At 38.3% G+C, this 23,850-nt stretch overlaps 2 protein-coding genes across 4 annotated transcripts in view; one reads left to right on the top strand and one right to left on the bottom strand.

Annotated features, from left to right (window-relative positions):
* Positions 1 to 2,041: 2,041 nt before the first annotated feature.
* The window catches only part of Arl13b (ADP ribosylation factor like GTPase 13B), a 40,480-nt gene continuing 18,671 nt past the window's right edge, over positions 2,042 to 23,850 (top strand). For 2 of the 3 annotated variants that reach the window (XR_004389290.1, XM_032914681.1), the window contains exons 1-4: positions 2,043 to 2,775; positions 8,006 to 8,255; positions 21,199 to 21,304; positions 22,441 to 22,643. Coding sequence is in view for 2 of the 3 variants with exons in the window: in XM_032914681.1 (XP_032770572.1) it covers positions 2,721 to 2,775; positions 8,006 to 8,255; positions 21,199 to 21,304; positions 22,441 to 22,643 (614 nt within the window). In the remaining variant the exon portion in view is untranslated. Of the gene's footprint in view, positions 2,776 to 8,005; positions 8,256 to 21,198; positions 21,305 to 22,440; positions 22,644 to 23,850 lie in introns of all 3 variants that reach the window. The other variant, XM_032914684.1, reaches the window with a different exon arrangement.
* On the bottom strand, positions 14,514 to 19,906 carry Stx19 (syntaxin 19). The gene is made up of 2 exons (XM_032914687.1): positions 19,561 to 19,906; positions 14,514 to 15,423 (listed from the first exon to the last, which is right to left on the bottom strand). Exon 2 carries the CDS (start codon positions 15,408 to 15,410, stop codon positions 14,532 to 14,534), a length of 879 nt encoding a protein of 292 aa, XP_032770578.1. The 5' UTR covers positions 15,411 to 15,423; positions 19,561 to 19,906; the 3' UTR covers positions 14,514 to 14,531.

The raw sequence follows: 23,850 nt of genomic DNA, 5'->3' as shown, positions 1-23,850 counted from the left end.
AACACCGGAAGTGCCCGGTCCTAGAGGAATTTTGCCTCTGTGTGTCCTGAGTTCACCAGGCAGGTCTCTTGCAGCAGAAAAGTTGGTCTTACCTGTGGTCCCGAGGCTCAGGTTTGTTCGTGGGGTGCTGCCTACGAGCTCTCCGCGGCGGCAGCCCACCTTCCACTCTTGGTTCACGTTTCCTTCATCTATGTTATTCCTTTCTCCCCATAATACTTAGCAACTTTCTAACACACTACATAATTCATTCCTATTCAAGTCATTATACTATTTTCTTTCTTGACATAAAATGTAAACTTAAAAAGGGAGATTTTATTTATGTGTGTTTGTGGTTTGTTATGGTGATAGCTGATAAATAGATTTATTTTAAATACCTCAACATTCATGATTAATGTACAGAATCATATCAATTATTATTTGATAAGTGTGTGTGTGTGTGTGTGTGTGTGTGTGTGGTGTTGGAGAGGTGAGTACTGAGTGTGGACTGTGAATACATCTAGAATTTGAGAGAGGGCAAAAATGAAAGTACAGATCCAAGAGAACCACACATAGAATTTAAAGAACACCATAGACCGTCATCTTAATTCTGTTTTTAAGCGTTCTTTAAGATCATTGTCAGTGAGAAATGAGTGTCCCTGTATTAATAATTCAGATAATGCCTGGCTTTCTTTCAGCCTATTTGGAAAGCCTGAGCAGGTGGCTGCAGTGAGCTAGGATGATAGATTCAAAGACTTGTAGCTCTAAGTGCTAAGAATGAGGGGATCAGGACTCCAGGCTCAGAGACCAGTTACCAACAGCCTTAGATGCTGAGATTGGAGGATATTGCCCTGAGCAGCAGTGCCTCAGCAGCTAGTATAATTCTTAGCTTTGAACAGCAGATGGCAGTAGTAGATGTGAGTGCTTGCTAGCTAAAGGTCCCAAACCATGTCCTTGGACTTACCTTCTACTGTGGCCCTACTGTGGCACCCAGTATTGAGATCTCTGGCCTTTACAGTAGTTGGTGTTACAGCTTTTGAGCATTGGGAACTTCACCTCTTAGGGATTGGCAGATTCTTAGAACTCTTCTAGAACCTGGGACCTACAGCCCTCATCTATGTCTCTACCTCCTTTCAGCTTCCTTCATCCTCCGGTGCCCACCCTGCTGGTTTTTCTACAGCTTTAGCCTGCTCTACTTTTTATCAAAGAAAGCACTATTTGACAGAAGCTTTTGATTGGGCCTTCCAATAGTATCAGAAATCAAGCCAAAGAGTGATTATATAGCTGGGAACAGGATGTGGCATGGATGTGGATTACAAATGAAAGGTTATATTTGCACTAATCATAGCACAGCCTGTCACAGACCTTGTATAAGGAATTATTACAAGTCCCTCAGTGCACCAATCACTGGGATCTTGCTGAGTTACCCAGGAGGTTCCCCCATCCACCCACATGTCTTAGGAAGAATAGCTTTATGATCATCTAAAGTACTCTGAGGCTTGTCTAGCCTGGACTGCCTTCTAAGGGCAGTGGAGGTGTCTGGAGCACGCATATGTTATGTATATGGCTTGTATTCATAGAGAGTTAAAAGGCAAAACTAGCATTGCCAGCAGTGTTAATCATGTTTTGCCTCTGTTTCTGTGCCCTCCAGGGCTCTGACTTCCTCCAATATCGCTCACTTCACATTCTGTCCTGGGGTCTTAGCATGGCAGCCATGCTACTCTGCAGTTCTTTCCCTCTGTGTTCTCCAAGCAGTTTCACCCTAGATCTAATGGTGATGGTCTGTTCCAACTTTATATTGTAGAGATCACCCTGGCCAGGGATAAGCTTTGCTAGGGGCCTACATCTCCAGGTCAGTAGGACCATGATATACCTGCCCCAGGTTTCTGAAGTTACTAGAAGTTAGCATTAGGGTGTGACTGCCTAAAAGATTCATTGTGTGGTCTTTGACCAATTATCTAGTTTTATAGGCTCCACTGCCCCCCACCCCCAGGGTTGTATTTCTTCACTTGTACAACTCAACTAGATCTTTGTTGTTCTTTTCACTTTTTGGAGAGTAAATGTTTTATACTTTGTAACATTAGAAAGCTTCATCCTAAATATATAGTTCTGCTAATAAGCATGCTATTACGTTGTATGTAAGATTTTTATTCTGCATGGCCCTGCATATCTCAATACAGAGATGAAAATTCTTCATGTGCTTTGTAAGACAGACAAACTGCAGAAATTCCTGGTTCACTAACTAGATAGCTGAGTCCTTCATACTGATTGGCCACTCCCTTTTCTTTCTTCCCTTTGTTCCTTATATCCTAGACATATATTTTATAATATCGGCTTAGAGGATAATAGAAAGAATTATCTTGGCATCTTCACCAGCTCTTGCTTTTGAAACATTAGCTTATTCATCAACATAGTTCCTAGCCTCTGGAACAGCAGTTCTCAACCTGTGGGTTGCAACCTTCTTGAGGGGGTCAAAGGACACTTTCACAAGGGTCACAAATCAGATATCTGGCATATCAGAGATTTACATTATGATTCATATCAGTACCAAAATTAACAGTTATGAAGGAGCAGTGAAAATAATTTTATGGTTGTGGGTCATCACAACATGAGGAACTGTATTAAAGCGTCACAGCATTAGAACGGTTGAGCACCACTGATGTCTGGTAAATAGTATATATTCATTAAATGAACAAAGAAAATGACCTTAAATTTTTATTATTTTAAGAAAGGTGACACTTGTGATGGTCGGACTTGATAATGCTGGTAAAACAGCCACAGCAAAGGGAATCCAAGGAGGTAAGTAGAAATGCTTGCTTTCTGAAGCCTAAAGTTTTCCAAGTTACTTATTTATGTTAAATTGCTTTATTGCATGTTAATTAGATAGAGATAGTACACTCCTTTATGTTGTTACTATATATATGCTATGGATAGACTCTGGCTTACTGCTGTCTCCCTACTCCCACAATCCAGATTAGAATAGGTGTAGTTTCTTTGGTGTTGTTGATCAGCAGAAGACAGGGAGTAACCCAAGCTAGCCTTGAACGAGCAATCCTCCGCCCAAGCATCTCAAGTGCTAGGATTATACACTTGAGCAACCAAAGACCCATTTTTGCCATGTAGTCTCCTCTTCCTTAAACTCTGTTCCCAGCCATAACCATCCTGAGGAGAATTAATAGAACATAAATACACACTCTTTTTTGGGGCCCACTTCTACTTGGACCTAGCACTAAGCTGCATTTCATTTTATCTGTCTGCTTCTCCATGCTGTTGATCCCTTGAGGACAGTTTCACTCATTTGGGTATCCCAGTTGTTTAACCCCTGCTTCTTAGGAGGCAGCTTCTGAAAACATCCCTTCCATGACACCTACTTTTCTACTGATGATTGGTTCTTAACTCTCTGCTCATTTCCCTGTTTTTCTTTTTTAAAATTTGCTAGCTTAAAAAAAAAAAATACATGTACCTCTACAATATTGCTATTGCTCAGATCCAGACCCCATTGTCTTTCAGCTGTTATGTCACAATAGCTTCTTCTAAAGTCTCTTCCTTGTCATGAATGTTGCTTTTTTTCACTGAACTATTCATCTTCCTGACCATCAAAATGATTTCATTCTTTGGAAATAGGCCTGACTGGTGTAGCGGAGCTGAAGTCACAGTGATCAACATGATTGAAGTGTATTTCCCTCTCCCCATGCAAAACTCATCTAGGTCTGGAATGGCACTCTGTGATGCTAGGAATTCAGCCCCTTTCCCCATTCACTTTGCCATCCCTAGTCTTCTTTCTCCTACTCAGCCTCAGATAGCTCTGTGCAACTTGGTTTGAGCTGGAAGGAAATGATAAAAGAGAAGGGGAGGACATGCTTCTCTCCTTAGGACCATGGATCAGAAGCTGATGCATCACTTTAGTTCACGTGCCATTGCCAAGAAGCAGTGGTGTTCTGGACCCTACTAATGTGCCTATATAGTGAATCAGACATACTAGCAAGGGACAGTGTCATCTGTCTCTTCCCAGTTCTCTTCCTGGGTATCTTCCTAGTAGCTAGAATTCATTTGAAATCAGTCATAGTGGGAATTTTTACACTGTGGAAATGGGCAAACACTACATGCTAGAGTTCTCCCTCTATTTCTGGGTAAGTTGTTAAGTATTTAACAGACCATCACTAATTAGTCTAGACACTCCTCTCATGGCTAGAAGCTGCCACTGAAGTTTGGAATCAGTTATCTTTTGTAAACATTCATGTGCCTAATCTAAAAAAAGTTCCTAGGAATTTCTATCTAATACAGTTTCCTAATAGGAAATTATGTTATATTGGATAGAAAGTTTCATTTTTCTGTGGTTTATCTCTTGCTTTGTGTGGTAGTAACATAGTTTCACTATATTAGAGCCACATATTATGTACATATATGCATATGTATATGATGTATATAATAGGTCAAGAACTCTAAATCAGAAGAGAAATCTGATTAATAGTTGTTTGGCTTGTGTCTTGCATATGACTTAGCATGTAAGAAACACCTAATAAATGTTTGTATTTTATTTTAGACTTACTGTGTCTTAGCATACATATTACTGTAAGTCTAAAGATTGAGGGCCATGTGTGTCGATCTGTAAAAGGTCACCAGTCAGTGACGACAGGATGAGTAGAATGTGGCTCATGGGCATGGATCCACCTCTTGGGAAGGTGTAGAAGATAGGATGTAATGATAGTTGGTGAAGCTGGTATAGGGATGGCAAGGAATCATTAGAAAGGATTTGTGTGGAGAAACTATTTGAACATTTGTGTCATCTTGAAGCCCACATGTTGATTGTGAGTTAGGAGGCTCAGGGTTCTATGCCCTGAATGCGCTTTCAGGCTTTGTAGTCCTGAAAATCTGATTTCAGAAGTAAAGTCCTGAAGGCTCAGATTAGGGTCTGGGCTCCACTTGAACTATAACATTGAAAATGCTTTGTTTTGTTGGTTTTTTCTTTGCCTCATCCTCTTTGATGTTTGGAATATAGGTATGTGCTACTATGCTTAAATATCCATGAAAACAATTCTCCTCCCCACCCCTCTACTTTTACTCTTCCCGCTCCCTTCCCCCCTTCTTCTTTTTCTCCTCCACTCCTGCCCCCGCACCCCTCTCCCTTTTCCTTCTTCCCCTTTATCTTCAAAATGCTGTGTGCATGGATCCTCACACATTCCAGGCAAGTGCTCTACAACTGAGCTATAGCCTCAGCCCAAATGATTATTAATACTATATAGTTTCTAGGACTTTCTACCACTTTATCATCATTCTCTGCATTAGAACAACATTAGAACAGTGCTCTCCCTCTCTCTTCTGTGTCATGTCTAAGAAGTTGTTTACTCTCCTTAGTCTCTGAAGCCCTCTTGACCTTCTACTCTTTCTTTCATCTTCTTTCTGAGTTTCCTCATACGATCTCCTCAGTCTTTTCACAGAACATACATATTCTGTGTGGTCTGTCCATATTTTTAACTATTATTTTATTATTTGTATGGGTGCTTTGTTTCCCTAAGTGCCTGGTGCTCACAGAGGCCAGAGTAAGGCATTGGGTCTCCTAGAACTGGAGTCAGTGATAGCTGTGAGATGCTGGGTGCATGCTGAGAGTCAAACCCTGCTCCTCTGGAAGAGCAGTCAGTGCTTTTAATCACTGAGCCATCTCTCTAGTCCCGTGATTTTTGTATTTTTCATTGTGTGTTCTTTGAGGATGGCAACTATAATAACTTAATGTATCTTTGTACCCTAGTCCCTAATAAAGTTATTTCATCACATTAGCATTTGCTCTAATTTTAGTTCCCTTGTTCATGCTCCAGCATAGTGAATTTGCTTCCACTGGTAATTTCCTGGGTTATCTTTCAATTCATACTCAAAGACAACAGTTTTTTTTTTTTTTTCTGACTGTGATTTGCTCCACCACCATCATCGTTATCATCATTATTATCATCTTCTTCTTCATCAGAGCCTTTATTAATTCTCCTGTCTATGCCTCCAAAATGCTAAGATCATAATCAAACACCACCATGCTTGATTTATGTAGTTCAGTGGCACTAACTCAAGCTGCCAGGCAGGGATCCCTACCAATGGAGCTACCTCCCCAGCCCCTGGCTCCCCATTTAAGTTCCTGTATGACTCTGTTCCTGAAAAGTTGGGCTACTTTTATTACATCCAGACTTACCCTGGTGTCTTTTTGGTAATAAAATTTAGCAGCAGAAATGTGGCTCGTAATGGCTCTATTGAGTATTGCGGCCAGTGCAGAGGCTGCTCTTGGGTGCTTTCTGAGAGGCAATGCAGGACCTTGCATGCCTGGTTCTCAGTTATAACTAATCCCAGAACATGCCTTCCGGTAAATGTCTTGTTAAATGTAGGAACCAGTCACTGTAAACACCGGGTGCCATTTAATGAAAATCTCTCTGTCATAGGAATAGTTTATATCGAGTCCACATAGTAGGAAGGACCACTTTGCATTTTGTTTCTGAGAATGGGAGATATAGCTGATACAACCGAGGAACTGAATTTTAATCTATTTAATTCCATGTAAAAATATTAAAAAGCTTTTGTGGTAACTAGCTCCTCTTGAGCCATACAGCTCTGAACAGAGTCCTATGGAGAAAGTTTATAGTATATTCCAGTGGTATAGAGAGGGTGGAGAAACAGGCACGACAGAAAGGATTCTTACTTACTGAGTCTGCAGGGTCCTCCTGATCATTCAGTATTCTTACCTCTCCTACAATGGCCTGCCACTCATCTTCAGTTTTCGTAGAGCATTGTTTTAGTCACTGCATTGTATAATTGACATGTCAGGGACCCTCAGCAGCTTGGCATTGCCTATCTTCAGAACCCTGTTCCGTGTGGCCTCTACCTGCATTCACTGAAGGGATTTACCAGGCATGGTGGTGAATCCTTGATATATTAGGCAGTGGGAAGACTGAAGCAGGAGAGTCACAAGTCGGAGGCCAACCTAGGCTGCAAAAGAGGCCTTGTCTCAAGAGCAAATGGAAACCAAATAAAATCTGTTACAAATGTGATCCAGTGTGGATGTGCAACCCCTTGTTGCTTGTTTGAGTTCTCACTTGTCATGCCTAGGTACCCTTGCTCCCAGCCTTAGCCTAACTCCTCTGCTGTAGTGAGTCTTCATGTCTCTCTGGGCTCTTTAAACCTCTTGTGGTCATTGCTGCTCTTTGGCTCATATGGGAATGTGCCCCTATAATTCGTGTTTTCAGATACACAATTCCTCTTCTCACCCCAAACCTTTCAATTATAAACTTATTACAGCATACAAGTAATAGTTTCCTATAGAAGTGAATTTGAAATCTCTTTGCCAGATGCCCTTAAAAATATTTTTATTTCAATTGTAACTTTAATTTATCTGATTTGAAAGGAATTGCCTTATTCTTTGAAGCTTCTTCCATTTTTGATTTTCAAATTTCTTTTCTTTTTAAAAGTATTCTGACTTTTGTTATTCTTCCATAGAATCCATAGTAACCCCTTGAGTGGCATGATGTTGAAAGATTAAATCTGATTGGGGTATAAATAACATAAGAGCTCATTCATTCAACATGTAACTATCAAGTACCTGTTTTATGTTAGTTGCTAAGATTATAATAATTAAATAAAACAAATAGCTGGGCAGTGGTGGGACATGCCTACAATCCTAGTAGGCAGGAGGCATGTGGATCTCTGAGTTCTAGGCTAGCCTGGTCCACAGCAAGTTCTAGGACAGCCCAGCTACTCAGAGAAACCCTGTCTTAAAGTCAAGGACAAAAAACAAAAAACAAAAAAACCCAACAACAACAAAAAAACCAAAAGCCAAATTTTTAACTGTGTGTAGTGAAAATTCTAGTTGGATGTTGATGTTATTAACCCTTCTCTCATAGAAGTGTGTTTGGAAGTAGTGTTTATTGCATTAGTGAGTGATCTTTCTATTTTATAATGTCATGAATAATTCTTGTTATGTTATTTCTGTTGTAGAGATAAATTGATGCTATTAAAGCCTAAAAAGTCCTTTTTTATTTTGTATTCTTTGCACCAGAGCATCCTGAAGACGTGGCTCCCACTGTTGGATTTTCTAAAATTGATCTGAGACAAGGAAAGTTTGAAGTTACCATCTTTGACTTAGGAGGTGGAAAAAGAATTCGGGGAATTTGGAAGAATTATTATGCTGAATCCTATGGGGTAATATTTGTTGTGGATTCCAGTGATGAAGACAGAATGGAAGAAACGAAGGAGACTATGTCAGAAGTGCTAAGACACCCTAGGATATCAGGAAAGCCTATATTGGTGTAAGTAATAGGACTGCTTTAAACATGAGCAGGAACATTAGCTAAGAGCTGTTTGTCTTTTCAGTGAGCCGAGGTGCTCACCTATTAGTATAATAAATATGTACAATTACTTGTAGCTATATTATTATATTGCTTTTGGTAAGGGTTAAAGAATTGAAGCTGTGTTAACATCAAACTTCTTAATTTGATTTTGGGTATCTTTCATCCTTGCCCTGCAGACGCGGAGACCTTAGGCCTACTAGGGAAATGCTCTGCCACTGAGCTGCACCTTCTGTCCTTTTTCAAAACAAGAGTCTGCTGCATAGCATAGGTTGACCTTGCACCCTTGATCCTCCTGTCTTAGCATAATGACTTGTATGCTACACTGACCTTCCTCTTCTAATAATTGATGTTTTGTCATTGTCCTTTTGTATTTGCTTTGTTTCTCCTTTAAGACTGTCTCACATAGCTCAGGCTGTGCTTGAGATACGTTAAGGATGACTAAAATTGCAGATCCCGTCATCTCTTCCTTCCAAGGTGTGATTACATGTATGAACCACCCATAGCCTTGTAAGCAATGCAAGCACCCTCCCAACTAGCTGAGCTACCTTGCTCGCTAAGGTTCTTTTCTCTGTAGTTTATTTTTTTGAAAGTTACTTCAATGATTTTCTCTCCGGTGACACTTTAATTTCTCACTCTGACTTTTCATATTTCCCGGTTTCACGTGTGATCTAGCTTTATTGTCTCAGTCGTATGCTTATAACATTTTGTTCTTAAGCCTAAACATTTCTAGACATGGAGATGGGACTTTGGTATTCATAGGATTTGTGCACCATGAACACTAGATGGCACTGTAATGTGAGACAAAGCAAACAAAAGTCCATCAGCTCAGATTGCTTGCTCTTCAGGGGAAGTTACTATTCGCTCTCATCCTTGTAACTCATTATTAAGGTATAAAAACATCAAGCCGTCATGGTTACATTATGAGAAATATAAGAAGAGTTTCTTCCCTGTGCTTCTCAATAGCAGCTGAAGATTTTTAAAGCAGATCATTTAAAGGTTTGAGTATAACAGTTAAAATGTTATTGGGCCATTTATTGGTAAAGCTTATGTTTGTAAACTTTTAAATGTTTGATTAAAGAACTCACCTCACCTATAAAGTTGAGTCTCACTGTTATTGAGATTGAAGTAAATTATTAGCAGAAGTATATATGAAAGGGAACCTTTGGAGCCCTATAGTCTAAAGTAGTCTTTGAAAATGAAAAACTCATTGGTTCTAAAGTCAAAATAAAATAATAATCAGTTAGTCATTATTTGGGGATTCATGTCTTTTTATCCAAATAGTCATTTTGTTGTTGTTGTTATTATTATTATTATTATTATTATTATTATTATTATTTTATTTCTTTGATTGTATTAGGGATTTGAACTCAGGGCTCTTTTTTTTTTTTGTCTTTTTTTTTCCCCCTGGGAGCTGGGGACCGAACCCAGGGCCTTGCACTTGCTAGGTAAGCACTCTACCACTGAGCTAAATCCCCAATCCCCCCAAATAGTCTTTTTTTTTTTTTTTGGTTTTTTTTGGTTTTTTATTTTTCTTTTTGTTCATCTATGTATCTATGCATATATCAATTGAACAAATATACTGCCCATTAATGGTAGAAGACACTGTTTACTTATGAAATAACTGAATGGCAAGGTTACAAAGCCTAATATACTGACATTTTCATCAGCCCTAGTTCATAGCAGTATCTTCAGAAGACAGATTCTGTTTGTGGACCTCCTCTTTCTTATGCAGTCTTGAGAGTTATTTTTAGAGAGTTAATAAGTCACCCAGCCCATCACTTTTTTGGAGTTTGGTTGAGTTGTCTACTACTTTTTATCCAGAATAACTCGGGAGCTACTGGGTAAAATTTCTTTTCGGGATAGTAAGAATTGTACTTGGGTCAGTCCAATTTAGCTACTTGTGAGATGTCTTATTATACAGTAAGCAGTCTTTACTGCAGTAGAAACTCCTGAGTTGCATAACCAGCCATATCATAGACATGGCTGTCATTGCCTTGACTGGCTTTATCCCCAGTCCTTTTCTGGTGGACGTTATAGGGCTGTTGGCATAAGCTCTGTCTTGCAGCCCAACCCCTTTTAGCTGCCATTGCCATTTACTTACACTGTAGACTTGGACTTGTACTCACAGCCTTCTCCAGCCATATGTCTCACTCTCCTGTCCTTACCATACTCTTGATATCTTTGGAAGAACAAATACTTGGCCATGCTGCTAGACACTAGCATGCTGCTGTGGACCTTCTGCATCCATCACTGTCTTCATGGCAGACGTCCAGTATTTTGAGGGTGAGACGTTTGTAATCAGACAGTCTGGAAGAAGATCCGGTCTCCTCCCCTTCCCTCTTTCTCTCCCATTGCCTCCTTTCCATTCATTTCCCTTCTCACTCTTCCTTCCTTCATTTCTCTGAGACAAGGTCTCACACTATAGCCAGGCTGACTTTGAACTCCCAGCAGTCTTCTAGAACAAAATGGGGATTACAGATGTGCAACCACCACAGTCTAGAGAGTTATTGAGTCTTTCCGAGCCTTGTGGCTCTACTTGTAGATGAGGGTTTGAATGCTGTGCCAGCCTGTGAGATCAGGTAATGAAAGCATGGCATGCTGAGTGTTCCTAATGCTCTGTAAATGGGTTTGAATATTATTGCCTATGACACAGTGTTTCCAAGTGTTACATGAATTCAAACCACTTAAACCAATTTAGTGGTATTGGCATGCATCAAAAAATCCTTAATAGTTTTCTTCCATTTGTTATTTTTGTCTTCTGTTTTCAGAACTAGCAGTTTTCCAATATTATTTTATCAACTCTTTTAAAATTTAGTTTTCTCTTTCAGATAGTTATATTAAGAAAAAATGTTACTTTATGGAAAATAAAGTAGACAGAATATTCAATAACTGATTAAATATGTTGTTGCTTAGGTTAGGATAATACTAAGCAATTGAAGACATAGCCATATGATATTATTTATCATGGCATGTTATGGCATGAACCCAGGTGGCCATCAATGCAGAAGTCACAGATAACACAATCAAGTCATTTGTAAAAAATGGTATAAGTAGGTGTCAGCAGGTTAAGTGACACTATCCAGAGACAGAAGGAAAGTATAAATTTTCTCTTGTGTATAGAATCTAAGGTGGGAGCCAGGGGGTGGAGTGAGTGAGCAACAGGGAAGATGATCTGAGAATAGTTAAGTAACTACCAGAGAAAGGTAAGAAAGACACAAAAGGTCTATACGTTCAAGCACAAAAATGCATGTGTGGAAATGTCATTGTTGAACCTATCAATATGTATAGCATATTAATATGATGAAAAGAAAATGTGGCAATGAAAGAGATTATTGTTCACTGCTTTGCAACAAGTCTGTCCTTAATTTTTACTTTAAAAGCATGATAAAATACCAACAGAAAAAACTTATAAATTCATCTGGGTATAATTGAGTTAATGCATATTAAATAGTACTTAATAGTCCTAGTTTTCATTATGAATAACTTAAGAACAGCTCTAACCTAGTATCAGTAAAACTTAATGAAAATTTCAAAGGAGCATTGGAAATAATTGCCATAAGTATCCAGTCAGTTGTCGAGTTTATCTTTGCCTGAAATCAATCTTGTAGTATGTGCTCCTTTAAGCACTTTAAACTAGGATATGTGAAACATCTTTTCCATGTTGATCTTTGGTAACTGGCATAGTAGAAAGCTATTCAACTTATAGTTTTACATTAAAATACTTTATAGTACTTATAACATCATGTAGCATGACAACTTAATCCTTTGAAGTTCTCCAGCTCCTCAACACACATCTTGTCCATTGCACAGGTTGAGCCACCCTGAGCAGACAGGGGTCCTCACATTTTCTGCTAGCACTCACTGCTGGATCTTACTAGGTTAAAAACACAGGAGTGGACTGCTCAGATCACTTTAACCTTATCCCAGCACATTTCCTGTGGGCCCAGAGTGCTACCTGCCTATCTCCCCGGTATCTTTCATGGTGTTTGAACCCTTCTCTCTGACCTCTTTGTTTCATTCATCCTCTTCCTCCCTTAACCCTGCTCTTCCTAAGTGACAGACAATTCTGTCTTTAAGGAAATAGAAATTGCCACACAAGATTTCTTTCACTTTTTCTACCACCCTGGCCAAGAGTTTGAGCAGTGTATTGGCTAATTCGTGTGTCAACTTGACACAAGCTGGAATTATCACAGAGAAAGGAGCCTCAGTTTCAGAAATGCCTCCATGAGACCCAGCTATAAGGCATTTTCTCAATTCATAATTGATAGGGAAGGGTCCAGCCTATTGTAGGAGGGGCTATCCCTTGGCTGGTAATCTTGGGTTCTATAAGAGAGCAAGCTGAGCAAGCCAGGGGAAGCAAGCCAGTAAGTAACATCCCTACGTGGCCTCTGCAACAGCTCCTGCTTCCTGACCTGCTTGAGTTCCAGTCCTGACTTCCTTTGGTGATGAACAGTAATGTGGGAGTATAAGCTGAATAAACCCTTCCCTCCCCAACTTGCTTCTTGGTCGTGATGTTTGTGCAGGAATAGAAACCCTGACTAAGACAAACAGGTAGATCCCTACAGTGAGGAGTCAGTCCTGAAGCCATGTGGAATGAAAGGCCTGCAGGATAGCTAATAGAACGAAGCACAGAAACAGTGTGCCCAAGGTGCTGGGCCATAAGAGGAACTCACTCCTAATACTGCAAAGAGAAGGAAAAAGGTGCAATAGTAAGGAACGGGATGTGTGGTACGAACAAAGATGCCTTGGGTTGGAGCAGAAGGGCTGCCTTCCATACTGTCAGGAGGGGAAGCATATAAATCAAATTTGAGAACTGAGAAAGTTTGGTGGTAGGAAAAAGCACTGCTATACAGACTATGGCTGTTGGTTGGCCTTGCACAGGAAATCAATTAGAAATCCACATTCTAGGACATAAAGCAAGTGAGAACAGATTCATAAGATGGTGTTAGGTTCTAGCCAACACTTAAAGTAAGGCTGATGAGATGACATGGTCATCAGCATGATTTGCCAGGATGAACAGTTGGGAAGGACTTTCTCAAAGGCCATTATCTTTTACATGTTTACTGGAGAAGAATATTACTCCCTAATAGCAACAGAAACAAAAACATTATCATTACCATGCTACTTTCATATGTGAGAAATGATAAGTTTACTAAAAACAAAACCAAGAAAGCATAAGTTAATGAAGAAGATTAATGAAGAAGCATCATATTCTTGAGTAGAAAGCCTAACTACCTTTCTGGTATCTACCACCCACCCACTGACCCGTGGCAATGTTCAAGTGAACATAAAATTGGTGATAATAAGGACAGATTGTTTCAGAATAAGAATTTAGAAACTCCACAAAGAGTGACCTACTCCATTAAAGGAAAAAAAAAAAACAAAACAGTACAGCTGGGGCACAGAGGGCAAAATGAAGCAGTGAAATAAAAGAAGCTTAACAAACAAACAAGGAGCAGAATGGGCTCGGTGGTACATTCCTGTGTACTCCAAGCACTCGGGTGACTGAGTCAGGTGGAGGATCACACGACTGAACACAGCTTAAGTCTCTTCATTAACTTATACTTTTTTATTTCTTTAGTGCTTGCTTTATCATAAAGTAGTATTGCATATTCAAGAACACAATTGCCTTTTTCTTTGACTTTCTCAAGCCTTTTCTCTGATCTATATGTATTTCAGTTTCTTGTCAGGATCCCAGTTCTCAAAAAGTACTGTCTTTCCTCACCTTAGATCTTATACCTGACTGTCACCAGTTAGATTCTTCACCAGATTTTTGACTGAGTTTTCCCAAGCCCCAGTGATCATCACGTTTACTCACCTATCTGGGTATAAAGCCATTTTGGTTTCATTGTGATACATTGTGGCATCTTTTGAGGTCTTATTTTATACAATTCTTAATTACCAAAAATTTTCAAAGAAGCCAGGTTACTAAAATAGTCATCACTTAGTTGAATATTCATCTTAAGTGTACCGAAATGCCCAGGAGAAGTCGATATTTTTCTAGAGATATAAGATCTTTTACATTCACCTAATAGTTAAGTAGTACAATCTTGTCTTGTGTCATTGGCTTCAGCAGTTTCTGGAGTCAGTAGGTAAATATTGAGGGGTAAAATGACCATTTCACAATGATAAAATGTATGTGGCTGGACTCATGAAATAAAGACAACCAAGTCATGCCTCTGAAGTGTGGACACCTTATGCCTAAACTCTGTGGAGGTTTCTAAGGTAGCGTCTTTATTTGGAGCCACAGCATGGGCAGCAGCAACAGCACAGGGCCCGGCAGGGGCTTTTCCTTTTATATTTTACAGCGAGTCTAAATTTCTCTTTGGTGTTGTTAACATAATCTTTTGTGCTATTCACCATTACCTCAATGTTGTTGATGCTCTCTCCTTGTTCCTCTACCAGAAGAGATATCTGAATGAAAAGGTCCCGGAGGTCCTTCACTTGGTTCTCCAAATTCACAAGTTCCTTGTGTCTCTGTTCAATCTCTGAGAGCTGTGCTTTAGTCATGCTGGTCTCTGTAAGTAAGCTTTCATTGAAAACTTCCCATTTTCCATGGTGAAGCATGTCATTCACTTCTTCTTCAGAAACTTCTTTTCCAGCCACTTCAAGCTGACGGACAATAAATGTTTTGCACTTTTCTTGCTTTAAAGCTATTGTGTCATTGTATAGAAACATGGTTTGCTGGAAGCGGCGGAACATCGCAGCATACTGGGACTTCAGTATCCTTGTGATCACTGATGATGGACCATTTTCAACCTCTGACTTTTTCACTTCTCTTACTACGTCACCCAATGCTCTGTTTATGTGTTCTGCTTGGAGTTTTATCTTCTTTGTAATGGTAGAGTCTCTTTTAAGTAGACTAAACCTTCTCATGGAAGCCACTAGACTTTTCTGTTGCTGTCCAAATCGGTGAACATCATCCACAAAGCTGTTAATATTCTCCTGTAGTTTGTGGATCTCATGTAGGTGCCTCTCAGCTACAGGCTCTCTCTCATAAATAACAGCTTGCTGGACGAGCACCCCTTGTTTCTCTTCTGCAAATACCTGACTGTCCCGAGAGAGTTCTATTTCCTTGGTTTTCTGTTTCAACTCTTGAAGTCGGTCTTTCATCTTCTGTTTCCTCCTAAGACATAGAAACAATGGAATTGAACAAAAGAATTGCTGTTTTTCCCCATCAGCAGTTAGAGTGAGATAGCTATGTGTCTCTTAGCAAAAGTAGTTCTAGTCTTTTTTTTTTCAGAGCTCCCCAGCCGAACCCAGGGCCTTGCGCTTGCTAGGCAAGCGCTCTACCACTGAGCTAAATCACCAACCCCAGTTCTAGTCTTCTAACAAGAAGTTTAAAAAATTAGGATAAAACCAAGACATGATGGCTTGGTATGGCAAATTCTAGGCTATCCTAGGCTACATAGGAACTTTGAAGCTAACCGGAACTATATAAAAAGAACTTGGTGGAAAAAAAAACAAGGAAAATCAAAAATAATTTCCTTATAGAGATTACCAAAATAGGAAAACTAATGTATGATAATTTAAGAATTATTTTCGATGGTTGCTCCTGCTGCACATCTCATTTATTTGAGTGTGGTAGCTGAGAAAGCAATGGTGAGGATACAGTTTCCCTCAAATAAGTTCATCCGTGTCATCAGACTGTGTGTAAAAGGATTTTTTGTTAGAGAAGTTGCTTTGACTGTACTTTCAGTTTGACCTTTACCCCCCTAAAATTACCATTGTTAAAGATATCTTTCCTACTTAATTTGTGTATGTCATGTTTGAAATGGATGCATTTTTCTGGGATTGGGGATATGGTTCAACAGTTGGAACACATGCTGCTCTTGCAGGGACCAGGACCAGGTTGCTCCTTTCCCAGCAACCATATGGCAGCTCGAAGCCATATGTAACTTCAGTTCCAGGGGATCGGTGCCCTCTTCTTGTCTTTGTGGGGACTGGGTATGTATGCATATGGTATATGTACATACATTTAAACAAAACCCACATATACATAAAATCTTTAAATATATGCTCATTTTGCTAAATATGCATACTTCCATTAAAATCTAACATAATGACAGAACAAATTCAATATGGATTTTAAACAGTATATAATGAGATTTTTGAATTAGCATATTTTATGACAGAACAAATTCAATATGGATTTTAAACAGTATATAATGAGATTTTTGAATTAGCATATTTTATGACAGAACAAATTCAATATGGATTTTAAACAATATATAATGAGATTTTTGAATCAGCATATTTTGCATAGCCTTGTTTTCTATTGCATATATGAAAATATTGTTGATTTGATTATGCCTACTTCTCATTCCTACAGTTGTTTCCAAGGATCTCAAAATTTTTAGGGCAAAATGTGTAGGAGTTCATATTATGATATATCTTTAGATACTTGAGAACATGCTTATATATAATCTTACCTGAGACTACTGATACTTATATTTTCACCTAGTGCTCCTAATTGTCCACAGCATCATATCAAGTGGATATGTTATATAATAATATGATAATGATAAACACACACATATATACACATATTTAAATGAATCAAAGCTCTCTCTCATATATATGTGTGTGTGTATATATATATATATATATATATATATATATATATGAGAGAGAGAGAGAGATCTCAGTTTTCTGTGATTTTTGTAGTACGAATGGGTACCTCATGTCCTCATGTCCTGCTATAATTGCTATAATCTTGGGCAAATTAAAATTGATATTTCTATGTCTGTATAGAATATGTTCTGTTTTCTCTAGCTCATCTAGGAAATTCAGTTTTATTTCCTGTAATATCTGAGCCCTAAGTCCCAGCCTCCAAGATAGACAATTTTCTTCTTGTCCAGTGTAGTTGTTTTTAATTTCTGCTTGTAACTGTGGCTATGGTCCCCCTTGAGTTCTAGAACTGCTACTTTGTACTATTGTAAAAAAATATTGATATAGTTTTAAATATTTTACTTTTTTGTTTGGTTGCTTGTTTGTGACTGGGTTTCACTGTTTACCACTGGTTTTTGGCACTAATTCTATACACCAGGCAGGCCTTGGATTCAGAGATCTACCTGCCTCTGCCTCCTAGTGCTGGGATTAAAGGCATGGACAACCACTGCCCTAAATTGATAGTTTTAAAGTTAAGGTGGTATCGAATGTTTCTCTGTATTTCAGACAGAAGGGAAGCATTTCTAAAATGGCTGTCTACCTTGACGAGGCATAGACATAGGTGATGACCTTGGCATTGGTAACACATTCAGCATTGTCTTCCAGTTCTTGTGTATTTGTGTAAAATCTCACTTAGGGTAAGTGCTCGGGTGCACTTCCATACTGTGTGTATGCATTTCTAGCAGGTGATGCTCATAACTATATATACCACTGTGTCCTGTTTAATTTTACATCCATAAATTAGAATCTAAGCATACTTGAATTTAAATTTTGAGTGTAGTTCGAGAAAGTATAAAGTATGAAACTCATAAGAAATTATTTAATTGATTAGGCTAGATGAAATTCATTGAGATCACTATTTCATGCAATTTTCTTAGTGTGATAGTAGTCTGTCATAGATGGTAAGATCATCTCTCATTACATGTAATTTACTTCTCTATGAATTTGAATTTGCTTGTGGTCTGAAATTGACCCATATTGTTGACTATATCTGAGAGCTTGAACATAGTATTTAAATAAAGAAAAAAATAGCATAATGGTTGATACCTAACGAGTTTCTTGTGGTAAAGAGAAAAGCCAATGAGAGAGACTCAAAGGAAACTTTCTCCACCCTCTTACAGAGAATGCAGATTCCTAGAGACATCCACGAACATGCTTTACTTCAAGCCTTTAGAAATATACTATTGGGTGGTGGTGGTGGTATACATCTTTAATCCCGTTACTGAGGGTGGGAAGAGATAAAGGCTGTGTGTGTGTGTGTGTGTGTGTGTGTGTGTGTATGAGAGAGAGAGAGAGAGAGAGAGAGAGAGAGAGAGAGAGAGAGAGAGAGCGAGCGAGCATTGGATATATGTTCATTATGCTTGTGGAATAATTAAAAGTAAATTATTCTTTCTGTAGTTAATGGATAAGCACTTCAGGAAATGTATTTTATTTCAGTCTATAAAGGTAGCATTCAGCAGTTGTCTAGCTCAAGCTTAAAATGGGAAATTTTACAATATATATATTCTCTAGGCTTTAATTAACTTACATTTTCAGTAATATATTCTCTCAGTAATCTTCGGATTCAATGTAGATGTGTTGTCTTGTTGAACTAACTTGTTTCATAAAATCATTTCTCTTTTTATTGAGTTTTAAAATAAAACAACTTTCGCTTATCTGATTCAGAAAGTTGAATGTATATGATACTTCATATTAAATTTCAAAGTGCAAAGCCTCAAGGAAAGATCCTCGTATATTATATGTGGCTAACTTCATATCTACTTTTAAAATAGTTATTAAAGTTATATTGATTTGAATGAGTATTGATTAAATTCAAAGGTGGTAACAATTACAACTTAGGAAAATAAATTTCATTTTAATTGTGCCTATTTAAATGTTAAGTTGATCTAATAATTTGAAAAATCTATGAGAAGTTATATAATTTCAGTACTTTCAACAAACTCTCTACAACATTAAAATGCTTGAATGCTTTATATTTTACAGTAGTCCCAGCAAAACTATTTTGTAATTTCTTCAAATTAGTTTTAGCAGATACTGGGAAATAAGAATGAAGAAATCAATATTTTTCTGTCAAATTTGGGTACAAAGTTCTGTTCAATATCAAGTTTGAAAGTCCTGTCTAAAGTAAGCATAGCATTATCAACATATTGTCTATAGAGAAAGAATTTCAGGTTGTTTTTCATGGGATCTGCTTTCTAATTCTTCTAAAATGAGTTGTTTGTATAGATTAAAAGAAAGGTAGTGATTTTATCTATGGTTGGTAACTACACCACACTCCTCTTCCGTTCAGCAGAGCAAAAACAGATCAACTGTGTAGCACTGTTCTGATCTAAACAAGAAAGGAACTAAATGACCTGACCTACAGAGCCGTTCTTTACTGTCACAGCGTGCCTGGATTTCAGTGTCTGGATATTTCACCATTTCTCCTTATTCAGTGTTCGAGCACACAGACACACACAGATACACACACACACACAGATACACACACACACAAACGCACACACACACACACACACACACACAGAGAGAGAGAGAGAGAGAGAGAGAGAGAGAGAGAGAGAGAGAGAGAGAGAAACTCACTTAATTCACTTACCTTGGTCTTGTTCTTGTTCTCCCACTCGGGGTGTTAGAGTCCTTAGTCTGAGAGCAAGTCCAAGTGCCATGGAGTGTAATGTTTGATCAAATGTTAAGTCACTCTAAGCCACAGGCTCTCTTTATGGTTCTCATACAGTTAACTGAAAGCCAAACAGTGAAGTCAAATAAGTTGGAGATAAAGTTGTACATTTGCTTTAACTATCAAATGAGAAGTGCAGATTGCTTACTTCACACCTGGAGAATCTGGTTCTGCCTGTTCCTCCCCTGTTCCTTAGATTACAGGATGATCATTTTCACTGCAGCTCCTTGGTAACAGGAAGTCCTTGTTAAGTTGTCCACACAGAAGTTGAGTATACTCCTTGTACCCAGTCTGTATTACCTTCAGAATTCCTTACTTGTGAAAAATGCTGTGGTATCTATACAAAGGTTTGTTGGCAGATTTTAAAACTTACAAGTACAGGATGAAGTAGCCATATGTGGAAATGGGATGAAGCATAGTGTACAGATTCCAATCCCAAACAGGATTAAATTCTCCTATGTTTGGAAATCCCATGGGCTTAACTCACAAAATCATACACCTAAAGAGGACTTAAGTCTCCCACCTCACTTTATCTTGTATACTGTTAGTTTTACTTTGAGTGAGTTTCTCTAATTTCCAGGGTAGAATCACAAAGTTATAGAGTACTGTTTTTTATCTGTTATACCAATATAGAAATAGAAAATCAATTTCTGCCAGGAAGAAATACTTACAAGGAAACTTGGGAATGAAAGTTCTTTCCTAGTATTCACTTTCTAAACATAGTTTTTTGGTGTTGCCATTCCCACCCCACTGTAAATAGTGCTTTGAGGTAGGATGAACATTGCTATAATCAAAGTAAAATCTAGATTGATTCTTTGATTTCCACTTCCTGGAATCTGCTCTCCCCTCTCCCTCTTCCCTATTGTGACTGCCTCCTTCACAATGCTCTGTGAGAGCAAGGAAGAAACCCTGCCATGCAAGATTGCTGAAAGAATGCTGGGCCAGCTTTGTAATGTGTCCTTTGCAGCATACGGTGAAATCTGTAGATTTCTTATTGTGCATCAAGATAACTTCAGGATTGATTTTTAAAAAAATGAAACATGGTATCTGTAGCACTCAATTGTAAACTTTGAAATACTACCTACACATATGTATGTTTATAGTTTAAAGGAAACAGTGTGAAGCTGAACTAAGAAATAATGAAAATGATTATGCATAGACAGGGGTAAAGTAGGAGAGACCTCCATACTGATTTCCATAGTTGCTCTGTCTAGTCACTCCACGGTGAAATGAATGGCCGCTCACATCACCCCCAACATGGCTTCTAAGTAGAAGGCCATAGAAAGTAGTCTGCTTCTCCTATGGGAGGATTTTATTATTGATCCACTGGTTGCTTGAACTTTCTTGCTGGCAGCTTTTTCTTTTAGGTAGCAAGTTCTTTCACACTGGATTTTAAAGCAATAACTATGAAAAGTTATGAAATGTACAGTATTTCCTGAATCATCTTGTTCTAGAACCAGTAGATTTAAATCGTGGGAACAGACGACCATGAATAAGATACCTCAGATGCCATATGACTGTGTATTTGCTGTACAACCACTTCATTCGTCTTCCTAGGTTGGCAAATAAACAAGACAAGGAGGGGGCTTTAGGAGAAGCTGATGTGATTGAGTGTCTGTCTCTGGAAAAGCTGGTCAATGAGCACAAGTGCCTGTGTCAGATAGTAAGTTGTATTGCCATTATCATTACCACTATTAAGTTTTTACTATACGTTTTAAGTTCATTCAGAAAACGTGGTTTCTGTGAAAGTGATAATAGTCAACTAAAAATAGTCTTTTGGGAGCCTTGCTTGTCATAGTTCAGCTAAAAAAAAAAAAAAAAAAATCCAAGCTTGACAACTTTTAGTCCCTCGGATCCATATGGTAGAAGGAGATAATAGACTCCTGCAGGTTTTCTGCTGACCTCTTATACTGCTTTGTGTTTGCTGCACAGCCCCCTTATTAATAAATAAATGTGAAAGGTAATGAAAAGTTTATGCTACAAACTTTACTGTCACTGCTCAGTTAGTAGTGATTAGTGCTGTAATACCTCTTGAGTTCTTTAGTTTTCTTGTTTGTTTTTTTTTGCTAACTTCCAGAAACTTTCCTACATAGTTTCAAAGATTTCATGTTTGGTATTTGTTTTAGTCACTGCTGATCAAATCAGTTTTTGAGTTGCAAACTTTTGATTTTTAAAAAATTACAACACAGTGTGAGTCATCATACAGTTTTAAGGAATATAGCAGAGAATTTATGCAAACTTCAGAAAAAGATCATTACATTGTAAACCTTATAGGAGTGTCTGCTGCTGTAAATTCATTGGCATTAAGAATTTAACACTTTCTAGTTCTCTTTGTGTGTCATTTATTATTTATTTATTTATTATTTATTTATTTATTTATATATTTATTTATTTATGAGACAGGATCTGTCTGTCACGCTGGCTAGCTTCAAATTCTTGAACGATCTGCCTGCCTCTACCTCCAGAGTTTGGGGAGTAAAGGCATGTGCTACCATGCCTGGTCTTTCCAGGTGTTCTTAATAAATAGCAATACTTTTCCCCAGGCAGTACAGCTTGACTTCCAGTAAATTTATATAAAATTATATATGATGTTTTCACATATAATGTAACATAGTATCTACAAATTTTTCAACTTCTGGCAGTATTAAAGTTAGTTATTGCAAAACTGTGTTTTGGAAGTTATATTGTTAATTTAAAAGGTTATATTTTGCTTTTCCAAATAATTTTATATAATGGTTTATGGCTGTGTTAGATAGAGAAATTTTATTCTTAATCATTGAATCAACTGATTTCTTTTAGGAACCTTGTTCAGCAGTCTTGGGATATGGAAAGAAAATCGACAAGTCCATTAAAAAGGGGCTTTATTGGCTACTGCATATCATTGCAAAAGATTTTGATGCCTTAAGTGAACGCATCCAGAAAGACACAACTGAACAGCGAGCTCTTGAGGAACAAGAGAAATGTGAGAGGGCTGAACGAGTAAGGAAGTTACGAGAAGAAAGGTAAGTAGACCATGTTTACCACACAGCTCATTTGAATATTAAAAAGGGCAGCTTTAATCTGTTAGCTTTGCTTATTTGGTCTGTCTATTCAGTTTTATCTCTTTCTGTGTGAAAAAAGATTTTAAATACACTTCCTCTTTCTATGAACATGTCTGTGTACAGACATGTTGAATGTACTTTTGTTTTGTGGTGCTAGAGATTCGACCCTGGGCTTCCTGCATTGCTAGCCAAGCATTCTAGCATGGAGTCCTATCTCTAGGCAGAGTGATGGACTTGTAAAAATTTTCTGGAGCTATTACAGTAGTTAAGTATATTTCCTAAATAGTAAACTCCTTTCCAAAGTTTTAAATTTGTATCAACTGTAAGTGAATAACTTCAGACTAGTTCTTAAAGTACAGGGAGATTTTGCTTCAGTGTGGGTATGTCTAAAGACATTTTTATTGGTTTTTGGGTAAGGTGGTATTAAACTATCTTTTGATGTTTAGGGAGCCTCAGCAAAGAGTTACTAGATTCAGTGTGTTGAAATGCAGTAGAATGGGAAGTTTGTCTCAACATAGAAAACCCTCATCACAGAACTAAGATGGTAGTGGATAGATTAATTCAAACCTGATCGTGAATATTTAATTTAATTTTATTAAAATGTTGCATTGTCTTGAGGTGTTCTTTTCATAGATTTACTTTATTCTATACATATGTGTGTAATTTTGTGGGATTGTACACATAAGTGCAAGTGTCCAGGGAGGAAAGCAGCATGGGATTCCCTGGAACTGGACTTACAGGTGTTCTGGAAGGAACAGGCTCTTAACCACCAGACTGTCTCTCCGGGGCCGAGCATGAGTTTTTAGGCTCTTACTATCTTTCCACTGTATTTTGTACAATCATCCCTGGGTCTTGGGATTAGAAGGTGTCATATAGATGTCCCATTGAAAGTTGTGCATTCCATATGTGACAAGATGAACAGCTTTTCTGCATGTGAGTCCCGCAACAACTAGATCAGGGGCTGTCCCTGACTCTGTTTGCCTACCTGTGGATTCTGTTTCCCTAACAGGGCTGTATTATCTGGCCTCAGTGGGGGGCGGATGTGACTAATTCTACAGTGACTTGATATACCAGGGTCAGTTGGTACACTGTGAGGCCTCCCCCTTCTCAGAGGAGAATTGGAGGGGAGATGAAGGGAGGGGCTGTATGAGGTGGGACTGAGAAGAGA

Source organism: Rattus rattus, chromosome 1 (assembly GCF_011064425.1).
Source record: "Rattus rattus isolate New Zealand chromosome 1, Rrattus_CSIRO_v1, whole genome shotgun sequence".
NCBI lineage: Eukaryota > Metazoa > Chordata > Mammalia > Rodentia > Muridae > Rattus > Rattus rattus.
This window is presented reverse-complemented; position numbering and strand designations above follow the sequence as displayed.